Genomic DNA, 21,943 nt, shown 5'->3' on the forward strand with positions numbered 1-21,943 from the left:
TGCATATACATTTAGGATTATTATACCTCCTTGGAGAATTGACCTCTTTATCATTATGTAATATCCACTTTTATTTCTGATAATCTCTCTTGTTCTGAAGTCTGTTTTGTCTGAAATGAATACAGATTCTCCAGCTTTCCTTTGATTGCTATTTGTATGATGTATCCTTCTCCATCTCTTTACTTTTGGTCTAAGTCTTTTTTTTTTTTTTTTTTTTAAGACAGAGTCTTCGCTCTGTCGCCCAGGCTGGAGTGCAGTGGCGCTGTCTCCCTCGCTGCAAGCTCCGCCTCCTGGGTTCACGCCATTCTCCTGCCTCAGCCTCCCGAGTAGTTGGGACTACAGGCACCTGCCACCACGCCTGGCTAATTTTTTTGTATTTTTAGTAGAGACGGGATTTCACCGTGGTAGCCAGGATGGTCTCGATCTCCTGACCTCGTGATCTACCCGCCTCGGCCTTGCAAAGTGCGGGGATTACAGGCATGAGCCACCGTGCCCGGCCCTTTTGGTCTAAGTCTTTATATTTAAAGTGGGTTTCTTATAGACAGCATATAGTTGGGTCTTGCTTTTTCATCAAATTTATAATCTATGATGATTTATTTATTTATTTGAGACAGTCTTTTGCTGTGTGGCCCAGGCTGGAGTACAGTGGTGCAATCTTGGCTCACTGCAGCCTCTGCCTCCTGGGTTCAAGCGATTCTCCTGCCTCAGCCTCCTGAGTAGCTGGGGCTATAGGCACACACCACCATGCCCAGCTAATTTTTGTATTTTTACTAGAGATGGGGTTTCACCATGTTGGCCAGGCTGGTTTCGAACTCCTGACCTCAAGTGATTTACCTGTCTTGGCCTCCCAAAGTGCTGGGATTACAGGTGTGAGCCACCGCGCCCAGCTAAAGTATACATTTTAAGATAATTTGAATCCATTATCAAATAATTTGCCATTTCACGTGTAGTGAAAGGACATTATAATAGTATATTCCTGTTTCCTCTTTCCCATTTGTCATTATTTTCATATATTTTACTTAGGTGTTTATATATGCAATAAACACCCAATAGATTGTTACTTGGATTGCTTTATCTTTGTTTTTAATGTATCTATTAGATTTTTTTTTTTGTTTTGAGAGGGAGTCTTTGGTATTTGTCATTATTTTCATATATTTTACTTAGGTGTTTGTATATGCAGTAAACACCTAATACATTGTTACTTGGATTGCTTTATCTATTTTCTTTTTTAATGTATCTACTAGATTTTTTTTTTTTTGAGAGGGAATCTTTGGTCTGTCGCCCAGGCTGGAGTGCAGTGGCGCAATCTTGGCTCACTGCAACCTCTGTCTCCCAGGTTCAAGCAATTCTCCTGCCTCAGCCTTCCAAGTAGCTGGGATTACAGGCACTCGTCACCACGCCAGGCTAATTTTTGTATTTTTAGTAGATATGGGGTTTCACCATGTTGGCCAGGCTGGTCTCAAACTCCGGACCTTGTGATTGCCCGCCTCGGCCTCCCAAAGTGCTGGGATTACAGGTGTGAGCCACTGCGCCTGGCCGAAAATTTTTAATTGCATATGTGGCTCCTATTATACTTCTGTTGAGCAGTGCTGTTCTAGAACTGTAGCTATCATTTATATATCCCTACCTAACTTCTATCATTTGTTTTTCAACCCTGTTTTTGATCCTGTTAAGTATAGCGTGTTCCATTGTGAGCTCTTCCTATATGCTGAATCAAAAAAGTATTTCCTACTTTTTATTCCTGGTATCTAGACTGATGGATTTCTAGGCCATTCCATGGCTTTGGAGGAAATACTAGAGTGGGGTTGAAGTAGGAAGAGAAGTGTGATATAGTTTCTTAAGGCCCATGTAAATAATTTTTCCTGCTTTCCTGACATTTATTGTCTACACCAGTGTTTCCCAGTATGGTCTAGGGACTTTGTATTCATCACTCAGGAATCTAGGTGATGTTTATATACACACTGAACATAACTGCACTTGGCATTTATTGTCATGGCTTGTAATATTTTAACTCAATCTCATCTTCCCATTAAGTTGTGAGGTTTTGTTTTGTTTTGTTTTTTGTTTTGTTTTGAGACAGAGTCTCACTCTGTTGCCCAGGCTGGAGTACAATGACACAGTCTCGGCTCACTGCAACCTCTGTCTCCCAGGTTCAAGCAATTCTCCTGCCTCAGCCTTCCAAGTAGCTGGGATTACAGGCACTCGTCACCACGCCAGGCTAATTTTTGTATTTTTAGTAGATATGGGGTTTCACCATGTTGGCCAGGCTGGTCTCAAACTCCGGACCTTGTGATTGCCCGCCTCGGCCTCCCAAAGTGCTGGGATTACAGGTGTGAGCCACTGTGCCCTTTTTTCAATCATTATGACTTTCATTTGTAGGTTTGGTTTTCAACATCTTGGCTGACTCACTTGGTTTACCCACGTGGTGTACCATCTAGTGGTAATAAAGAGTCACTTCATTCCACAAGGTTTAAATCTTGTCCTGTAAGATAACTTCGAATGCTATTATAGGGAAACTTACAAAGAGGGAAATTATCAGTGAATTTTAAATGTATGTCTAACCAACATTAATTTTATATCGTTTATGTTATATTGTTCTATATGTATAATTTGTCACACCCCAATATAATTTTCTTTTAATTATTAGAAAGCTTTATAGTTAATTTAAACATAACGTTTGTAATGTTCGTGATTTGTTTTATATACTAGGCAAGGGAAACTGCTTAATAACAGAATAAATGACTGATTGTCCAATTTAGGGACTAGACAAGAGGCTGTAGTAGATGCCCTGAAGTAACATTGCTTAGTAAGAGGAATAAAACAAGCAGACAGATTTTGAAAGCATCATAACTGAAGGAGGGCTGTGAAAGGTTTCATGAGCAAAGATGATCCTTTCAAAGGTCATTTAATGGCAATGCTGTGAAAAGACAGTGGCCAAGGCATCCATTCTCAATGTCGATTTATTAAGATCACGGGCCCTGGAGCCAGACTGCCCACGTTCAGATCTGCCACTTAAGAGATGAGTGATCTTGGGAAGTTATATATCCTTTGAGTCTTAATTCCCCATTTCAACAGTGTCATTCTCTTTTCCTATAGGAAATCTAAGGATATAGTCAACAAAATGACTTTTCACAGTCAAAAATTTTGTGCTGATTCTGATGGCTTGTCACAGGAACTCAGAAATTTTAACCAAGAAGGTACAAAATTGGTTGAAGAGTCTGTAAAACACTCTGATAAACTCAGTGGCAACCTGGAAAAAATATCTCAGGAGACTGAACAGCGATGTGAGTCTCTGAACACAAGAACAGTTTATTTTTCTGAACACTGGGTATCTTCCTTAAATGAAAGGGAACAGGAACTTCAGAACTTATTGGAGGTAATAACTTTATAACTAGAACTTACTTTGGGGAGAATAATAATCAGAAAATTAAATATTCTTGGCTGAGAATAGATTTCAAAACAAATGATATTTTAAGCTATAATCACTTAAACTTTTAAGTATAATATTTGGTATGCTTACACATGATCTTGTTTTGTGCTTTGGTATATGTCTTCTCGATCTTGGAATTAATTTAACATTTGTACAGTTTCTTTCCTGTATTTATCCTTGGTTTCTGACTTAGTAGTTTCTTCAAAGAAGGGCAGCCTGTCTTTGATATGTAATACCTTCCACTTATATATGCTTTTTTTTTTTGAGACGGAGTCTCGCTTCGTTGCCCAGGCTAGTGTGCAATGGCATGATCTCAGCTCACTGCAACATCCGCCTCCCAGGTTCAAGCAATTCTCCTGCCTCAGCCTCCCGAGTAGTTGGGATTGCAGGCACCCGCCACCACACCCAGCTACTTTTTTTGTATTTTTAGTAGAGACGGGGTTTCACTATGTTGGCCAAGCTGGTCTCGAACTCCTGACCTCTTGATCTACCCGCCTCGGCCTCCCAAAGTGCTGGAATTACAGGCATGAGCCACTGCACCTGGCCTATCTATGCTTTTTACTTTTCTCCAAGTACATTCAAACCTATTATTGTTTTAAGTATTTAGGTTATTGTTCTGGTAACCAAAGGATACTTGATAGGTTTATGGATTCGCTTAAACTTAATACTTGCACGAGCCCTTTGTAACTTGGTTTTTTCTTTCTTTGCATTAGAAGGATTTTACTAACATTCTCAGGAAGTAGGTTACAAAGAATTAAAAATTTTAATCTATATAAGCTGTTTTCACTAAAAGGAACTAGAGTTTGTATACAAATAACTAATTTCAGATTTGCGATAGGAAATGTACAATATATGACCCTAGAGATCTTGTCATACCAGAAAGTAAGAAAGCTGTTAAAGATTTCTGAGGGGCCGGGCGCAGTGGCTCAAGTCTGTAATCCCAGCACTTTGGGAGGCCGAGACGGGCGGATCACGAGGTCAGGAGATTGAGACCATCCTGGCTAACCCGGTGAAACCCCGTCTCTACTAAAAAAATACAAAAAACTAGCCGGGCAAGGTGGCGGGTGCCTGTAGTCCCAGCTACATGGGAGGCTGAGGCAGGAGAATGGTGTAAACCCGGGAGGCGGAGCTTGCAGTGAGCTGAGATCCGGCCACTGCACTCCAGCCTGGGCGACAGAGTGAGACTGCATCTCAAGGTTGTCAAAAGGTCTTAGTAGCCAACCTCCCCATGTTCAAAGGTGGTATAATTTGAGCATCAAAAAGAATAATGGCCATAAAGGATTAAAACACATCAAATATATTAAAACTTAGGAACTCGTAAACATTTCATAGGTCTTCTTTGGATCATGCCAGGGAAGCAAAACATTGTCCTGAAAATGGGTAAAGAAGAAGAAACAATATAGCATCCTAAAAAACAATATAGCATCCATCTGTCTTTCCATATCTTGGTTTAGCAGGGTAATGAAGAAAAGTTTTTCATTAGACTCTAAGATAATAAAATGGAGAAGAAATGATAGAATATATCACCAGTATGCAACTCTTAATAAAATAACCCCTGTGGATATTAATGATGGCTTAAACCATTTGATCAAAAGCTGATGGGGAACTTTATAATTAATAGGCTAACCATACCTGACCTCACTGATAAATCTTAACATGAGAGACCCAGCAAAGCATTTTGTGTTTGCAGTACTACCTATGAAATATTCTTGCTAAAAAATTAAACCTGAATTAAATCAAGCCTTTAGGTCTAGCCAGTTTGTAGAAAATAAAGCATAGAAATGCAGTTGACCAAATCCAGAATTTGAGGTGTTCAATAGGGTAAAGACCTCATGTCTTCAGCAAGTTTTTTTCCAAGGGAAAAAAATAGGAGAAAAGATAACCTGTAGACCAAAAGAGACTTAAGACTAGAGGTCCTTAAGTCTTAGTTTGCCTAAGGCAGTCCTTGTTGAAGTTGTATTCGAATGATTATTAAGAATGGGCCCTTTCACTCTAAAAGGTTTCCAATTTGGATGATAAATTATATAGTGACCAACTTAAGACCTATAAACCAAATCTAGTGGTGAATTCTGGTTCAAACAAAGCAATTGTAACACACATTTGAGACAACTGGTGAAGTCTGAACATGGACTAGACATTTGATAGGAAGGAATCAGTGTTAACATTTTCAGATGTGATAGTGGTCTTAAAGTGCTCTTACCTCTTAGAGATACATGCTGAAGTAAATGGATGAAATGATACAGGATTTGTTTCAAAATAATCCTGGGTTTGTGGAGGAGTTAAGTGGCCAGTCCTGTTGGTAAATGTTTGTACTCTACTTGTTGGTAAATGTTGAAGCTGGGTAATGAATACAAGGAGATTAATTATACTGTTCTCTCTACTTTTGTGTGTTTTAAAATCTTTTATTACTGAAGGCCAGGCGTGGTGGCTCATGCCTATAATCTTTGGAGGCCAAGGTGGGCAGATTGCTTGACCCCAGGAGTTTGAGACCAGCTTGGGCAACATGGTGAAACCCCATCTCTTCAAAAAATACATAAATTAGCCAGGCATGCCTATAGTCCCAGCTACCTGGGAGGCTACCTGACTTGAGCCTGGGAGGTCAAGGCTATAGTGAGCCCTAGTCATGCCACTGCACTCCAGCCTGGGCAACAGAGTGAGACTTGTCTCAAAAAAAAAAAAAAAAAAAAAAAAAAATTTACGGAAAAGGTAAGGGAAAATATGATATTGAATAAAACACTGGCAACTTTAATTTTAGTAATAAACACTTGTTTGCATCATTTACAGGTTGTAAACCAATGTTGTGAGGCTTCAAGTTCAGACATCACTGAGAAATCAAATGGACATAAGGCAGCTCATGAGAGGCAGCATAACATTTTTCTTGGTCAGATGACTATTGATGAAGAAAAATTGATAGCACAAAATCTAGAACTTAATGAAACCATAAAAATTGGTTTGACTAAGCTTAATTGCTTTCTGGAACAGGATCTGAAACTGGATATCCCAACAGGTACTTTAAAAGAGAAATAGAATTGTTAAATTTTTTGAAGTCGAATTCAACTGTATGTAGTGTCAGATGTTCAGAAAAATTAGGTCCTGCCATTGCCTGACAGGAATTTACCATCTCACTGTAATCAACTCAAAATGGGAAAACTGGAACCTTAAAATAGTTTTAATCAAGTGTTATGATATAGGTGGTATCACAATTCAGTAAAATTTCACATACATTCAGGGAATTGACTTTGTTAATAGGGGATATTTTTAAAACAAATACAAACCTAGCACTGTTTGTAAAAGGACATTTTAATACCACAAATATTGGAGAGATGTAACTAACTAAATCAAATTTAATGCAAAGTTTACCACATTGTGCATTTTGTTCTGTGTTCCTCTCATTTTGTCATAGACTATTGCCATTTAGGAATCCCTGTTTTAAGAGATGAGGGATCACCGTGGACCACTGGCATTTAGGAATCAACATTTTGAGAGATCAGATATGTCAAAGATCATTGTAGGCTGTAATGATTCAGGGAGGTCTTCATGGAAGAGATGTAACAAGCTATTTTTTTTTTTTTTTAGCAGAAAAACATTTAAATTTTATTGACAACAGAAATAATTTATAGCCCAACCCAGTACACAAAAATGGTGACTATGTCCCAGTGAGTTGATTTCATGACTCACTAATGAACTGTGACCCACAGATGGACAAATACATTGCAGGGTATTAAATGGCCTGGAGAATCACCAGAAAAGAACAGTCTTGCCTGTGCTTCCACAAACTGGGTGGCCAAGTAAACTGATAGTTCCAGAAGCACTCCATGTATATAACCCACATCCTCAAAACAATGCCTGGTGTCTCATAGAATCTGATGGACAAAACCTAAGTAACACCAAAAACCCTGACACACAGGAATTTGAGAAACATAGTAAAGAAAGGAAAGCACACTAGCAGAAACTTCCAAAAGATGTTAATCAAGCTAAGCCACAGAATCAGTCCCGTATCTGCAATGAAGTGCTGCTTATGTGTGAGAGACAGAAAAAGCTGGTGGCCGAAGTATATATTATTTCATTTATCTTATCCCTATAAGTGGCATATTTTCTCGATTACAGCCTATTGCTACTTCACTTAGGGAAACTCATAGCTACAACTAGTACAATTTGCCTGATGAGATGAAATTCAGGGGGAACAAACCAAAGGTAACAAATCCCCAAGTTACATGTCTTTCACAAATATACCTCTATCCAGTCAATAGAGGATTTATCAAAAGAAAGATTAATAGTGGAAAAATAAACTGAGGATTCTTTTCTCATCCTCATCACAAAGAATCTTAAGATTAAAAAGTTTTTAAACTAGTGAAGAGAAAGAAGAACAAGGAATACCTTTAATCTCTCCTTTTCATTTTCATTTCTTTTAGCTTAGCTTATGCAAGATTTTGTACCTTGTGAAAGAATATAAGTTTACTGAATACAAAATATTGCTTAAGATTTAAAACAAAGCAAAATAAGTTGCTGAAGGGGGATCATTTGAGTTAAATACAGGTTTTTTTTTTTAAATCTGTAATTGATGTACATTTGATTGTAAGAAGACACTTTACATCAGGTCACCACAAAGCAGATTTACATACAACCATCAACTGCAGAAAAACAAAGTTTCTTTTTGATCTAAACACAAAGAAAAACTTTGTGTTTTATTTTTTTATGATCTTTTCCTTGACCATAAAAAAAAAAGTAAAAAATACAGTACTTTTCGAAGGTGAAGCTAGTAAGTTTATAGAAGTGCAAAACACCAAAACACTTTAAGCAAAAACTTTTTTTTTTTTAAAGAAAAAGGCATGACTTATCGTTTTCTGTTCTTGGCATAAATTTTAATCCTTTCCAGTGGAACCAAAACCTCCTGAACCCCTTTCGGTGTCATCCAAAGCTTGAACTTCTTCTATTTCTGGATAAAAAATCCGTTCGCAAATGAGCTGTGCAATTCGATCACCCTTTTTGACTTCAAACTTTTCTTTGCCAAAGTTAAACAGTACAACACCAACATTTCCTCTATAATCTTCATCTATGACACCAGCTCCTACATCAATAAAGTGTTTTGCAAGCCAAGCCTGACTGTGGAGCTACTCTTCCATAACGCCCAGGAGCGCTATCTGAATGTCCATTTCACAAGAGCTTTCTCCACAGGTGGTATTGTGTAATCATAGGCACTGTACAGGTCGTAGCCCGTGGCCCGTGCGGAGCCCCGGGTGGGGGCCGTGGCGTGCTCGGAGAGCTGGGCAAAGCGGAGCTGCATGCCGCTCTCCTCTGCAGACCGGGGCCGCTGACTGGGTGAAAATGGCGGGTGTCTCTCCAGAGCAGGGCGTGGCAAAGCCAGAAGGCGAGCGAGGAGAGCCACAGGCTGTTTTACACAGCACAAATAATTGGGTTGTGGTGATGGTTGCATACCCTGTAAACTCACTAAAATCCACTGAATTGTACACATAAAATGAGTGTTTTATGGTATGTCAGTTATATCACAAAACTCTCTTTTTTTAAAATTTAAAAACCAATTGTTAAAAGGGGATGGTGCTACATAGAATGTTGGTTTATTTTTTCCCCAAGAGACCTGTAAGATTTACTGTCTACTTTTCAATGAAGTTAGGAATGTAAATGTTGAGTGGAAAGGCAAGTACTTTTGTAAATTACGAAAGCATGAGCTCATTACAGATAAATATAACTGGGGGCCTGATGCGGTGGCTCACGCCTATAATCCCAGCACTTTGGGAGGCCAAGGCAGGAGCATCGTTTGAACCCACAAGTTCAAGACCAGCCTGGGCAACAGAGTATATATATAACTGGTTAATATTTAACCACCACTCCACATTTATAGTGAAATGATTACTCCTATCAAAGTAATCATGTTGGGAAATCTACTCATTCCAATAATGCTGCCATTTTTTTCAGAACACTACAACTCCTTTTAGAGCTTATAACACATCTTTTATATATCCTCAGAGATGGTAAACTTCATGTTTTAGAGAGTAGGATGAATCTTGAAAATAGTAAAGTCTGTTGTCAAATTAGAAAATATTGTTAGTTGCAAACAATGTCTGCCTTACAGGTAGCAAGACTGATCCTCAAATATGGCAATTATACTTTTATATTTTTAGAAGACAAGATTGATTAGGAAGTTTTAGTACTTTTTAAAAATATTTACATCTCATACTTTAATTGTTACCTCTTATCTAATGTCCATTAAAGGTACAACACCACAGAGGAAAAATTATTTATACCCATCAACACTGGTAAGAACCGAACCACGTGAACATCTCCTTGATCAGTTGAAAAGGAAACAGCCTGAGCTGTTAATGATGCTAAACTCTTCAGAAAACAACAAAGAAGAGACAATTCCGGTAAATTTAAAGGATCATAATTTTATAATAGAACTCTCTTATGAACTCTTGATGTGGTTGACTTCATGTGAAGAATTTTACTTTTCACTCCTCAGTCTTACCCTGCCTCTCATTAATGATAAGCCTAGCCCTTAGGCTTGTTTCTTTTAATCTTACTAGTTTTTAAATTATGCTAGTAGATAATAATTGCCAATATTTAATATTGTACTTAGTAACATTGTTATATAGGAACCTCTACTCTCTATAAAAATATATTAGGAATTATTTTCATTAATTTGTAGACTTTCTAATAATTTTGTTGAGGTTTAACTTTCATATTATACCATGGGCATTGTGTTATATTCAAAGAAGAAAACTACCATTACTCTTGCGATGACTTTTAAGCCCTTGGACTTAGTCACTCATCCAGTTTCTTCTTTTAGGATGTGGATGTAGAAAAGGCAGTTCTAGGGCAGTATACTGAAGAACCTCTAAGTCAAGAGCCATCTGTAGATGCTGGTGTGGATTGTTCATCAATTGGCGGGGTTCCATTTTTCCAGGTATATCATATCAAATAACCCTTCCATATCTGATGTAAGTCATTAATTTACTATTCAGTATAAAGGCATTATTTGTGGTGAGTAGAACAACAAAAACCCTTCAATTATTCCTTAGGATGGCTTGTTAAGGCTTATGATTTGAATTATTTATAAAAATCTGATATTGATAAGGGGTTTTCTGTAGAATAAATGAAGGCAGAATTTGACTTAATCTACATCCTTGGCTGATAGTGTTTAGCTATTGTATTTATTCCTTTTCTGCTTCCTATGTACTCAGACACTGAGAGCAGTCATTCCTCTTCCTTCTACCTTTGACATTGGAACCTATCTCTGCCCATAATCAGACTTTGAAGGCAAAGTGACTGAAAAGATTGAGAGACTGGAGACTGCTTAGGTTATATTAGTGATTTTCCCTGCCTGAGGCTCTTCTCTTGTAAACTGTTGCCCCATGTTTCCTGAGCACCTCGCCTACTCTAATCCAATGTAATTAAATCCTGTGACCTCTCCTACCCACTTTTGTTTTTTTTTTTGAGACTGAGTCACCCAGGCTGAAGTGGAGTGGCACAATCTCGGCTCAGTCAACGTCCACCTCCCGAGTTCAAGTGATTCTCCTGACTCAGCCTCCCGGGTAGCTAGGATTACAGGCGTACACCACCACACCTGGCTAATTTTTTTGTATTTTTAGTAGAGATAGGGTTTCACTGTGTGGGCCAGGCTGGTCTCAAACTCCTGACCTCAAGTGATCCACCGTCCTCGGCCTCCCATAGTGCTGGGATTACAGGCGTGAGCCACTGTGCCCAGCCCTCTACCCACTTTTTTTCTTTTCTTTTTTTTTTTTTGAGATGGAGTTTCACTCTTGTTGCCCAGGCTGGAGTGCAATAGCGCAATCTTGGCTCACCGCAACCTCTGCCTCCTGGGTTCAAGCAATTCTCCTGCATCAGCCTCCCGAGTAGCCAGGATTACAGGCATGTGCCACCATGCCTGGCTAATTTTGTATTTTTTTTTTATTTTTATTTTTTTTTTAAGTAGAGACGGGGTTTCTCCATGTTGGTCAGGCTGGTCTTGAACTCCCAACCTAAGGTGATCTGCCTGCCTCGGCCTCCCATAGTGCTGGGATTACAGGTGTGAGCCACTGTGCCTGGCCTCTCTTACCCACTTTTTAACGCTGTTGAGAACATAGTTGGTTTATGATTCATCTCAACATTGATGACTGAGTACACAATAAATGTCACCAGCCCTTAATGTTCTCTATGGTTAAGTAAGTAAGAGGATTCCAATGAAATACAGCTTCCAAGTGAGGCTCTGTAAAGTGCTGGTATCTTTTCCTCTAATTTGAAGGTACAAGCCAAGCCTAGACAGTGTGTGTGAAGGAAAAATTTCGTTATGTGGGACATTGGTATCTATATTTATAGTTGAAGTACTACCTCTGAGATGCATATGCTTGTACCTTTCTTTTTTATATATATATATATATATATATATATATATATGGAGAGGGTCTTGCTATGTTGACCAGATTGGTCTCGAACTCTTGGCCTCAAGCAGCCATCCCACCTCAGCCTCCCAAAGTGCTAGGATTACAGGCATGAACCACTGCATCTGGCTGCTTGTACCTGCTTTTGTTTTTGTTTTTGTTTTTGAGACAGAGTTTCATTCTTGTTGCCCAGGCTGGAGTGCAATTGCATGATCTTGGCTCACTGCAACCTCCGCCTCCCGGGTTCAAGCGATTCTCCTGCCTCAGCCTCCCGAGTAGCTGGGATTACAGGCATGCACCACCACACCTGGCTAATTTTGTATTTTTAGTAGAGAAGGGGTTTCTCCATGTTGGTCAGGCTAGTCTCAAACTCCCGACCTCAGGTGAACCGCCCGCCTCGGCCTTCCAAAGTGCTGGGATTACAAGCGTGAGCCACTGCGCTTGGCCTGTAACTGTTTTTAGTTGATTTACAGGTCCTTCCCTTAAGGTCTAAAGATTCTCCATCACTGCTTTCAACTGTTAACAAAGTTCTAATTCAGGTTCTCATAAATTCCTCCCTGTCTTCCTCTGGGCAATTTTATCCCCAAATTCTTGCCACCTTTTGCTTTATTCTTTACTATTAGAGAACTATATATATGTTTCTTTCAGTTTTTATCCTTATAAAGTTAGGAAAGGGGGAAGGATAAGAGAACCTGGTGACTACTTAATCCCTGGTCAGGAATTCTTTTATTATTATTACCTGTGGCATTTTGAATTAGGCTTAGTGATTCAGCTATGGCAAGGAAGTCCCTACAATACCAGAGAGGGTTTGGGATGGAGTTTTAGACCTTCAGCTGAAGTCCAGAAATGATCTTTTCCCTAGTAACAGTGTGATGTGGGGATTTTCTCTGGGTTTAAAGCTTTAATAGTTGGTTTATTATTTGTCTCAGCATTGATGACTGAGTGTACAATGAATGTCACCAGTCCATTAATGTTCTGTATGGGTAAGTAGGATTCCAATGAAATAGAACTTCCAAATGAGGAATATGAAATAGGTTTTACAAATAAAATAAAATACAATTTTTAAGAACTAAGCAAAACTGTTTTTAAGGTGTCCCATATACCAGTTTCTCTGCTTAAAACAGAATTGGCTTTTCTGCATGACAGCAAATCTTTGTTTCCTTAGAGCAGGGTTTCTTGACAGCAGTGCTATTGGCATTTTAAACTGGGTAATTCTTTGTTGTAATGGACTTTCCTGTGGACTGTACTATGTCGGTACACAAGAAAAACAGTGAACTATGTGAATACTCACTCAAAGCCAGTAGCACTCCCTGGTTGTAACACCAAAAAAGTCTCTAAACATTGCCAAACGTCCCCTGTGGGAGCAAAATCGCTCCCTGATGAGAACTACTACCCTGGAGTAAAATCTGTAACTATGTCTTAGAAAATAACACAGAAAATTAATATTTCTTTCACTCTACTCCTTCCATTAGTGATCAAATAAAGAAGGCATTTGGTTCTACTTGCCAAATTGTTGGCTCAAACTTGTGCTAAACCTTTTCTGGTTTTCTACACTTAAGTTTTCTTGCTTATATAACCCAGAGAACTTTGAAAATAGAGTGTAGTTAATGTGTATCAAATGTTACTTTATATTGACTTAATTTTTCCCCCTTAAATCCACAGCATAAAAAATCACATGGAAAAGACAAAGAAAACAGAGGCATTAACACACTGGAGAGGTCTAAAGTGGAAGAAACTACAGAGCACCTGGTGACAAAGAGCAGATTACCTCTGCGAGCCCAGATCAACCTTTAATTCACTTGGGGGTTAGCAATTTTATTTTTAAAGAAAACTTAAAAATAAAACCTGAAACCCCAGAACTTGAGCCTTGTGTATAGATTTTAAAAGAATATATATATCAGCCGGGTGCGGTGGCTCATGCCTGTAATCCCAGCACTTTGGGAGGCTGAGGCGGGTGGATTGCTTGAGCCCAGGAGTTTGAGACCAGCCTGGCCAACATGGCAAAACCTCGTCTCTATTAAAAATTAGCCGGGTGTGGTGGCACACTCCTGTAATCCCAGCTACTGGGGAGGCTGAGGCACGAGAATCACTTGAACCCAGGAAGCAGGGGTTGCGTTGAGCTGAGATCACACCACTACACTCCAGCCTGGGCAACAGAGCAAGACTCGGTCTCAAAAACAAAATTTAAAAAAGATATAAGGCAGTACTGTAAATTTAGTTGAATTTTGATACCTACCCATTTTTCTGTCATCCCTATAGTTCACTTTGTATTAAATTGGGTTTCATCTGGGATTTGCAATGTAAATACATATTTTTAGTTTTCATATAAAGTAATTCTTTCATAACAAATGAAAAGCATTTTTTCTTGTATAGCATTAAGTAGTGAATATATAAGAACTGTACTCTTCTAGACTTGAGCTTACATAGGTAAATATCACCAACATCTGGCCTTAGAAAGGACCATCTCATGTTTTTTTCTTGCTATGACTTGTGTATTTTCTTGCCTCCTCCCTAGACTTCCCTATTTCGCTTTCGCCTCGGCTCACTTTTTCCTTTTTTATTTTTCACCAAACCATTTGTAGAGCCACAAAAGGTATCCTTTCTTATTTTTGGTAGCCAGAATTTTATCTAGAAATCTTTTAACACCTTTTTAGTGATTTATTTCTAAAATCACTGTCAACAATAAATCTAATCCTAGTTGTATCCCTTCTTTCAATATTTTTCACTTGTTGCCCCAAATGTGAAAGCATTTCATTCCTTTAAGAGGCCTAACTCATTCACCCTGACAGAGTTCACAAAAAGCCCACTTCTCTAGAATATAAATTGCTATTATGGGAGACCACCTAGACGTCTGACTGATGGCTCTGTGCCCACACTCCAAGACCTGTGTCTTTTGGAGAAGATCACAATGATTTAAGGACTTTTTGAAACTTCCAATTATGTCTATAATTTATATTCTTTTGTTTACATGATGAAACTTTTTGTTGTTCCTTGTTTGTATATAATAAAATATGTATATGTATCTTTTTCTTGATTCAAATCTTAACCCTCAGAAGGACTCTGGTATTTTTGATCTGGCAACCATATTTCTGGAAGTTGAGATGTTTCAGCTTGAAGAACCAAAGCACTTAGAAGGAATATGTACAAAGAATAAATTTTGTGCCCACAATGAGTTTAGTGTGTAAAGTTTAGAGACATTTGACTTTGATAGCTAAATTAAACCAAACCCTATTGAAGAATTAGAATATATGCTCCTTCAAGAAACTAAATTGATCTTGTAGAATTATCTTAATAAAATAATGGCTATAATTTCTCTGCAAAATCAGATGTCAGCGTAAGCTGTGGGTAATATCTAATAAAACTGCCCTCAGTGAATCCATGGTTAATAAATGTGGTTTCTACATTAACCTGCTTGCTCCATTATTTCTTCTCTGGCAATGGGTATGTTTAGAGAGTTAGGCAAGCTGCATTCACATTCCTAAAATAAACTATGCAGGTACCACCAAAGAAGAAGGAGCCTAGTAAACATGCAGGGTTTTAGTTGCACTCCAAGGGACTATCCTGTGTGCAAGGTTAGTGAGAAATAGGCCCTCACACAGCCTGAAGTCCAGTTTTAAGTCATCTCATTCCATGACTGTTTAAAAGTTATCTGAGAATGCTGATGCAACTAATTTCACTGCCTCACAGAAGCAAAAATAAATCTCCAGAGAATTTTAACATACAGAGCCATAAATTGGCTCTACCAATTTTCATACACAATGTCGGGCCCTCAGAATGTAACCAAGAGTAGCATCAGCAAAAATGGCCAAGTAGGTAGCTTCAAGGACCTTTTCCTCCACAGAAACATTGAAAAATCAAGCAAAAACATTCAGAAACAACTTTGTCAGAACCCAGGGAAATAGTTTACAGCACTAAGCATTTGCTGAATCAAGAAAAAGGCAACCTAAAAAGAGAAGGAAAGCTTGGCAGTGTTTTACTTGCCCTTTCCCCATTCTCAGCTTTGCAAGTCTTGAAGACACACAGACCACATTCTCAGCGTGGGGTCCTGGTCCTGGTTTCCAGGGAGAAGAGGTTTTTTTTTTTTTTTTTGAGACAGAATCTCACTCTCACCGAGGCCAGAGTGCAAATTGGCATGATCTTGGCTCACTGCAACCTCCCAGGTTCAAGCAGTTCGTGCCTCAGCCTCCCAAGTAGCTGGGACCACAGGCACACACCACAACACCCAGCTAATTTTTGTACTTTTAGTAGAGATGGAGTTTCACCATGTTGACCAGGCTGGTCTCACACTCCTGACCTCAGGTGATCCACCCTTTTCCGCCTCCCAAAGTGCTTGAATTATAGGTGTGAGCCACTGCACCCAGCCCCAGAGATCTTATTCTTGAAAGATAATGTTTGTTCTGACCAGTCTGGCAGCTTCAAGGACTGACACAAGGCATCTGCATTTGTTCCATCTAACTCAGAACTCAATCAAGGTTGGAAAGAAAGTGGCAGGTTTGTCTCTAAATATTGTAAGACAAATGAACAACCTGCTGCCACCTGAGGCAAAAAATTACAGTTTAGGTAAACAAAGGAGTGCCTAAAGCCTGAGAGGAAAGCAGCAGAGAGAATTTCTTAGAGAAATTAGGTTATTCAAAAGCACCCATGTATATTGGGGGATTTAGAAAGCCATGCACATTCCCAGGTCTGCACATTCAAACCTGAGAAGACCCCAAGATTTCATGTCTGGCTGATGTGTAGGCTCAGTGCAAGCAGGAAGTAAAGTCTAAGGCCAAATTAAAATGGCCCAGATAGGCACTGAAGGTGTGTCCCAACACAGCCAATCAGCAAAAACAGGGTTTTTTTCTTCCTTTGTTAATTTTTGGGGCAACCAGTTTTCAAAGAAATCTCAACACACTGGCTGAACACAAGCAAAAGGAAGACACCTTACAGACCATGTAACTCAAAGAACAGAAACTTTACAAAAACAGGTCAGAAAAGTCACTAGGACTGAGTGCTGTGGCTCACGTCTGTAATCTCAGTACTTTAGGAGGCCAAGGTGGGAGGATCACTTGAGTCCAGGAGTTCGAGACCTGCCCGGGCAACATAGTGAGAGCTCGTCTCTATAAAGCAAATTTCTCTTTTTAATTAGTTGGGCATGGTGGCTATATGCCTATAGTCCCAACCACTTGGGAGGCTGAGGTGGAAGGATCAGTCAAGCCCAGGGATTTGAGGCTGCAGTGAGCTCTGATTGTGCCACTGCATTCCAGCCTCGGGAACAGAGCGAGACCTTGTCTCTAAATATATATAAGTCACTAAACAAACCACTACAACCCACAGCAAGTAACAAAAACGCTGAGGAGTGAAGAATCTGGTTTCCAGAGTTACCACATGATAGTAAAGTAATATTCAGCTTCCAACAAAAAACTGTGAAGCATGCAAAGAAAGTATAGCCCACTTACAGCAAAAATTAGAATAAACTATCTGAGGAAGCATAGACATTGGACTTGAAGACAACGTTTGTAAATTAACTGTCTCAAAAGTGCTCAAAGAGCTAAGGGAATACAGGGAAACAATGTCCCATAGAGATTATCAAAGGAATTATAAAAAGGAACCATAAAAATTAGCTGAAAGGTACAATAAAAAAGGGGGGATAATCACTGAATGGTTCTAATAGCAGATATGGCCAGACAGTAGGAAGAATCAGTGAAGCTGAAGGTAGATCAGTTGAAATTACCCATCTGAGGAGCAGAAGAACAAAGGAAAGAAGCAATTTAAGAGGCCTGTGGATTACCACCAAGCATACCAACCTTTGCAAAATAGGAATTTGAGAAGGAGAGAAGAAAGGGGCAGAAAGAATATTTGAAGAAATAATGGCCCCAAACACCTCACATTTGTGAAAACACTTGAATGTACCCATCCAAGAAGTTTGCAGAACTCCAAATAGGATCAGTCAGGAGAGATCCATGTTGAGACATACATAAACTGTCCAAAACTGAAGAGAGGATCTTGGAAGCAGTAAGACAGTGGCCATCAGAGAAAAGCAAATCCAAATCACAGTGAGATACCACTTCACATCCAGAAGGATGGCTATAACAAAAAATACAGAAAAAACAAAGTGTTGTTGGGGATGCTGGAAAATGGGAACCTTTTTGTTTTCTGAGATGGAGTTCATTCTGTCGGCCAGGCTGGAGTGCAGTGGCTCTGTCTCAGCTCACTGCCACCCCTGCCCTCTGGGTTCCAGTGATTCTCCTGCCTCAGCTTCTGGAGTAGCTGGGATTACAGGTGCCCACCATCACACCCAGCTAATTTTTTTTCTGGCTAATTTTTATATTTTTAGTAGAGATGGGGTTTCACCATGTTGCCCGGGTTAGTCTTGAACTCCTGGTCTCAAGTGATCCACCTGTCTTGGCCTCCCAAAGTACTAAGATTTCAGGCATGAGCCACCCTGCCCAGCCTGAAAATGGGAACCTTGTACATTGTTCATGGGAATGTAAAATGGTTCAGTCACTGTAAACAAAGAGTTTGGTGGTTCCTGAAAAAGATAAACAGAATTATCATATAGCCCAGCAATTCCATTCCTAGCTGTCTGCCCAAGAGAAAACATGCATCCACAAAAATTTATACACAGATGCTGTAGTAGCACTACTCACAGTGACCCAGTGGTGTAAACCCATTAATATATGAATGGATAAACAAAATGTGTTATATACATATGATAGATTACTCAGCCATAAAAATGAAGTACAGATACATGCTACCATATGGATAAACACCGAAAACATTATGCTAAGTGAAAGAAGACACAAAAGTTCACATATTCTATGATTCTAGTTTTATGAAATATCCAGAATAGGTAAATTCATAGAATCACCAGACTGGTGCTGGTTAAATCTGGTGTGAGGAGGGGAATGAAGAGTGACTGCTTAATGGGTATGGGATGTTGGAAATATGTTGGAACTAGCCTGTAATCCCAGCACTTTGGGAGGCCAAGGAGGGTGCAATACCTGAGGTCAACAGTTCGAGACCAGCTTGAGCAACATTGTGAAACCCCGTCTCTACTAAAAATACAAAAAATAGCCCCATGTGGTGTCAGGTGCCTGTAATCCCAGCTACTCGAGAGGCTGAGGCAGGAGAATCGCTTGAACTTGGGAGGCGGAGGTTGCAGTGAGCCGAGATTGCACCACTGCACTTCAGCCTGAGTGACAGACTGTTTTGTTTGTTTTTGAGACAGAGTTTTATTCTTGCTGCCCAGGCTGGAGTGCAATGGCGCAATCTCAGCTCACTGCAACCTCCGCCTCCCAGGTTCAAGTGATTCTCCTGCCTCAGCCTCCCAAGTAGCTGGGACTACAGGTGCCCACTACCACACCCGGCTAATTTTTTGTAGTTTTTAGTAGAGATGGGGTTTCATCGTGTTAGCCAGGATGGTCTCGATCTCCTGACCTTGTGATCCACCCGCCTCAGCCTCCCAAAGTGCTGGGATTACAGGCATGAGCCACCACGCCCGGCCTGATTTTTGTATTTTTAGTAGAGACAGGGTTTCTCCATGTTGGTCAGGCTGGTTTTGAACCCCCGACCTCAGATGATTCACCCACCTCAGCCTCCCAAAGTGCTGGGATCATAGGCAGGAGTCACCGCGCCTGGCCAGGGTTCTTAAACTATATATGAATCAGTATAATAATTTTTTAAAGTAGACCATGATTAATTCGTGATGTATCTTGTAAGCCTTTGGGCAATAACTAGGCAACATTTTTAATGGATATAAAACAGATTCATGAAAGTACTCAGTTAATTTTAGAATTACAAAAATGAGGGAAAGGGGACAAAGAACAAAGAAAACAAACAGAAAAGAAGTAGCAAATGGATATATTTAAGCCCAATAACCACATTAAATGAAGTGGTTTAAATAAACGAATTAAAAGATCATCAGATTGGATAAAAAGTAATTATAATCTATCTACAAGAAGCCCACTTCAGATAGAAAAGCTATATACAGATTAACAAGAAAAGGATGGGAAAAGATACACAAACCCTCATCAAAAGAAAGCTGGAGTGTCTATATTACTACCAAAGTTGACTTTAGAATAAGGAATGTCACCAAGGATAATGAGGAACATTACATAATGATATTTTAATAAACATCTTAAATAACACAACTAGAGAGAAAATCAATAAAGATAGTGAAAACCTGATAACTCTGTCAACCAACTTGACCTAGTGAATATTTATAGAACAATACACCCAACAATAGGAGAATATATTATTTGTGAAGTGCTTGAAACATTCAAACAATATGAACTATATTCTGAGTCATTAAAAAACAACTCCACAAGTTTTAAAGAATTGAAATCATACAAGTATGAAGTCAATACATACAACTTGAAGTCAATAATACATACAACTTGAAGTCAATCCAAGTCATACATAATACATAGTTGGGGATTTTCCAACTATGTATTATTGACTTCAAGTTTAACTCAATTTTAAGTCAAGTTTAATTCCCCAAATATTTCCAAATATTTGGAAATTAAACAACACAATTCTAAACCCACTGATCAAAGAGGAAGTCACATGTAAAATTAGAAAATGTTAAATGGTGGCTTGTGCCTGTAATACCAGCTACTCTGGAGGCTGAGGCAGGAGGATCTCTTCAGGTCAGGAGTGTGAGAGCAGCCTGCGCAACATAGCAAGACCCTATCTCTACAAAACAAAAAAAATTAAAAATTTGGCCAGGTGCAGTGGCTCACGTCTTTCATCCAACACTTTGGGAGTCAAATGCAGGCAGATCACTTGAGCTCAGGAGTTCAAAACCAGCCTAAGCAACCTGGTGGGGCCCCCATCTCTACTAAAAATAGAAAAAATTAGCTGGGTGTGGTGGAGCATGCCTTTATTCCCAGTTACTTGGGGAGGCGGAGGTGGGAGGATGGCTTGAGCCCAGGAGGCAGAGGTGGCAGTGAGCCGAGACTGGCATTCTGGCCTGAATGATGGAGTGAGATCCCATCTCAAAAAAAAAAAAAAAAAAAAAAATTAGTTGAGTGTGGTGACACACACCTGTAGTTCCAGCTGAGGCTAAGACAGGAGGATCACTTGAGCTCAGAGTTTGAAGCTGTGGTGAGCTATGCTTGTGTCACTGGACTCCAGCCTGGGAGACAGAGCAGGACTCTAGGAAAAAAGAAAAATATGTATAAAATATATGTATATTATACAATATATAATGTGTGTGTTATATATGTAAGTATGTACATACATGTATGTTTGCATATGTACATATATGTATACATAATATATACATATATACATACATATACATATATATGTATGTAGGTATAATTATATAATATATGTAGGTATGTACAACTATAAATTTCTTTCTAGGCACTGCTTTAGTTACATCCCATAAATTTTGATATGTTGTATATTTGGTTCTTTCCTCTCATAGTATTATGTAATATGCCTTGTGACTTTTTCTTTAACCAACAGGTTATTTAGGAGTGTGTTGTCTAATTTCCTCATATGTGTGAACTTCTCAAATGTTCTTCTGTTATTTCTAATTTTGTTCTATTATAGTTGGAGAAAAATACTTTGTATTACTGCAATCAATTTAAATGTATTGAGATTTGTTTTATGGCCTAACATATGGTCTATCCTGGAAATGTTCCATCCCCACTTGAGAAAAATGTATCTTACACTGTTGTTCGGTGGAATGTTCTACAAAAATCTGTTAGGTCTAATTGGATTATAGTATTGTTCAAGTCTTTTATTACCCTTTTGATCTTCTGCCTATTTGTTTTATTAGTAAAAGTGGCATATTTGGCCGGGCGCAGTGGCTCACACCTGTAATCCCAGCACTTTGTGAAGCCGAGGTGGGTGAATCAAGAGGTCAGGCGATCCAGACCATCCTGGCTAATATGGTGAAACCTTGTCTCTACTAAAAATATAAAAAAATTAGCCAAGCTTGGTGGCGGGCGCCTGTAGTCCCAGCTACTCAGGAGGCTGAGGCAGGAGAATGGCATGAACCTGGGAGGCAGAGCTTGCAGTGAGCCGAGATGGCACCACTGCACTCCAGCCTGGGGGACACAGTGAGACTCTGTCTCAAAAAAAAAAAAAAAAAAAAAGTGGCATATTTAAGTCCCCAACTGTT

At 39.3% G+C, this 21,943-nt stretch overlaps 1 protein-coding gene and 1 pseudogene across 1 annotated transcript in view; one reads left to right on the forward strand and one right to left on the reverse strand.

Moving 5' to 3' along the window:
- KIF11 (kinesin family member 11) overlaps positions 1-15,233 on the forward strand; it is a 65,281-nt gene extending 50,048 nt beyond the window's left edge. The window contains exons 18-22 of the mRNA XM_007963564.3: positions 3,097-3,376; positions 6,215-6,437; positions 9,662-9,813; positions 10,236-10,352; positions 13,489-15,233. Coding sequence (XP_007961755.1) covers positions 3,097-3,376; positions 6,215-6,437; positions 9,662-9,813; positions 10,236-10,352; positions 13,489-13,620 — 904 coding nt within the window. The 3' untranslated portion in view covers positions 13,621-15,233. The remainder of the gene's footprint in view (positions 1-3,096; positions 3,377-6,214; positions 6,438-9,661; positions 9,814-10,235; positions 10,353-13,488) is intronic.
- On the reverse strand, positions 8,260-8,749 carry LOC103216265 (deoxyuridine 5'-triphosphate nucleotidohydrolase, mitochondrial-like; annotated as a pseudogene).
- Positions 15,234-21,943: the final 6,710 nt, after the last annotated feature.

The sequence above is a fragment of the Chlorocebus sabaeus genome, chromosome 9 (assembly GCF_047675955.1).
Source record: "Chlorocebus sabaeus isolate Y175 chromosome 9, mChlSab1.0.hap1, whole genome shotgun sequence".
Taxonomy (NCBI): Eukaryota; Metazoa; Chordata; class Mammalia; order Primates; family Cercopithecidae; genus Chlorocebus; species Chlorocebus sabaeus.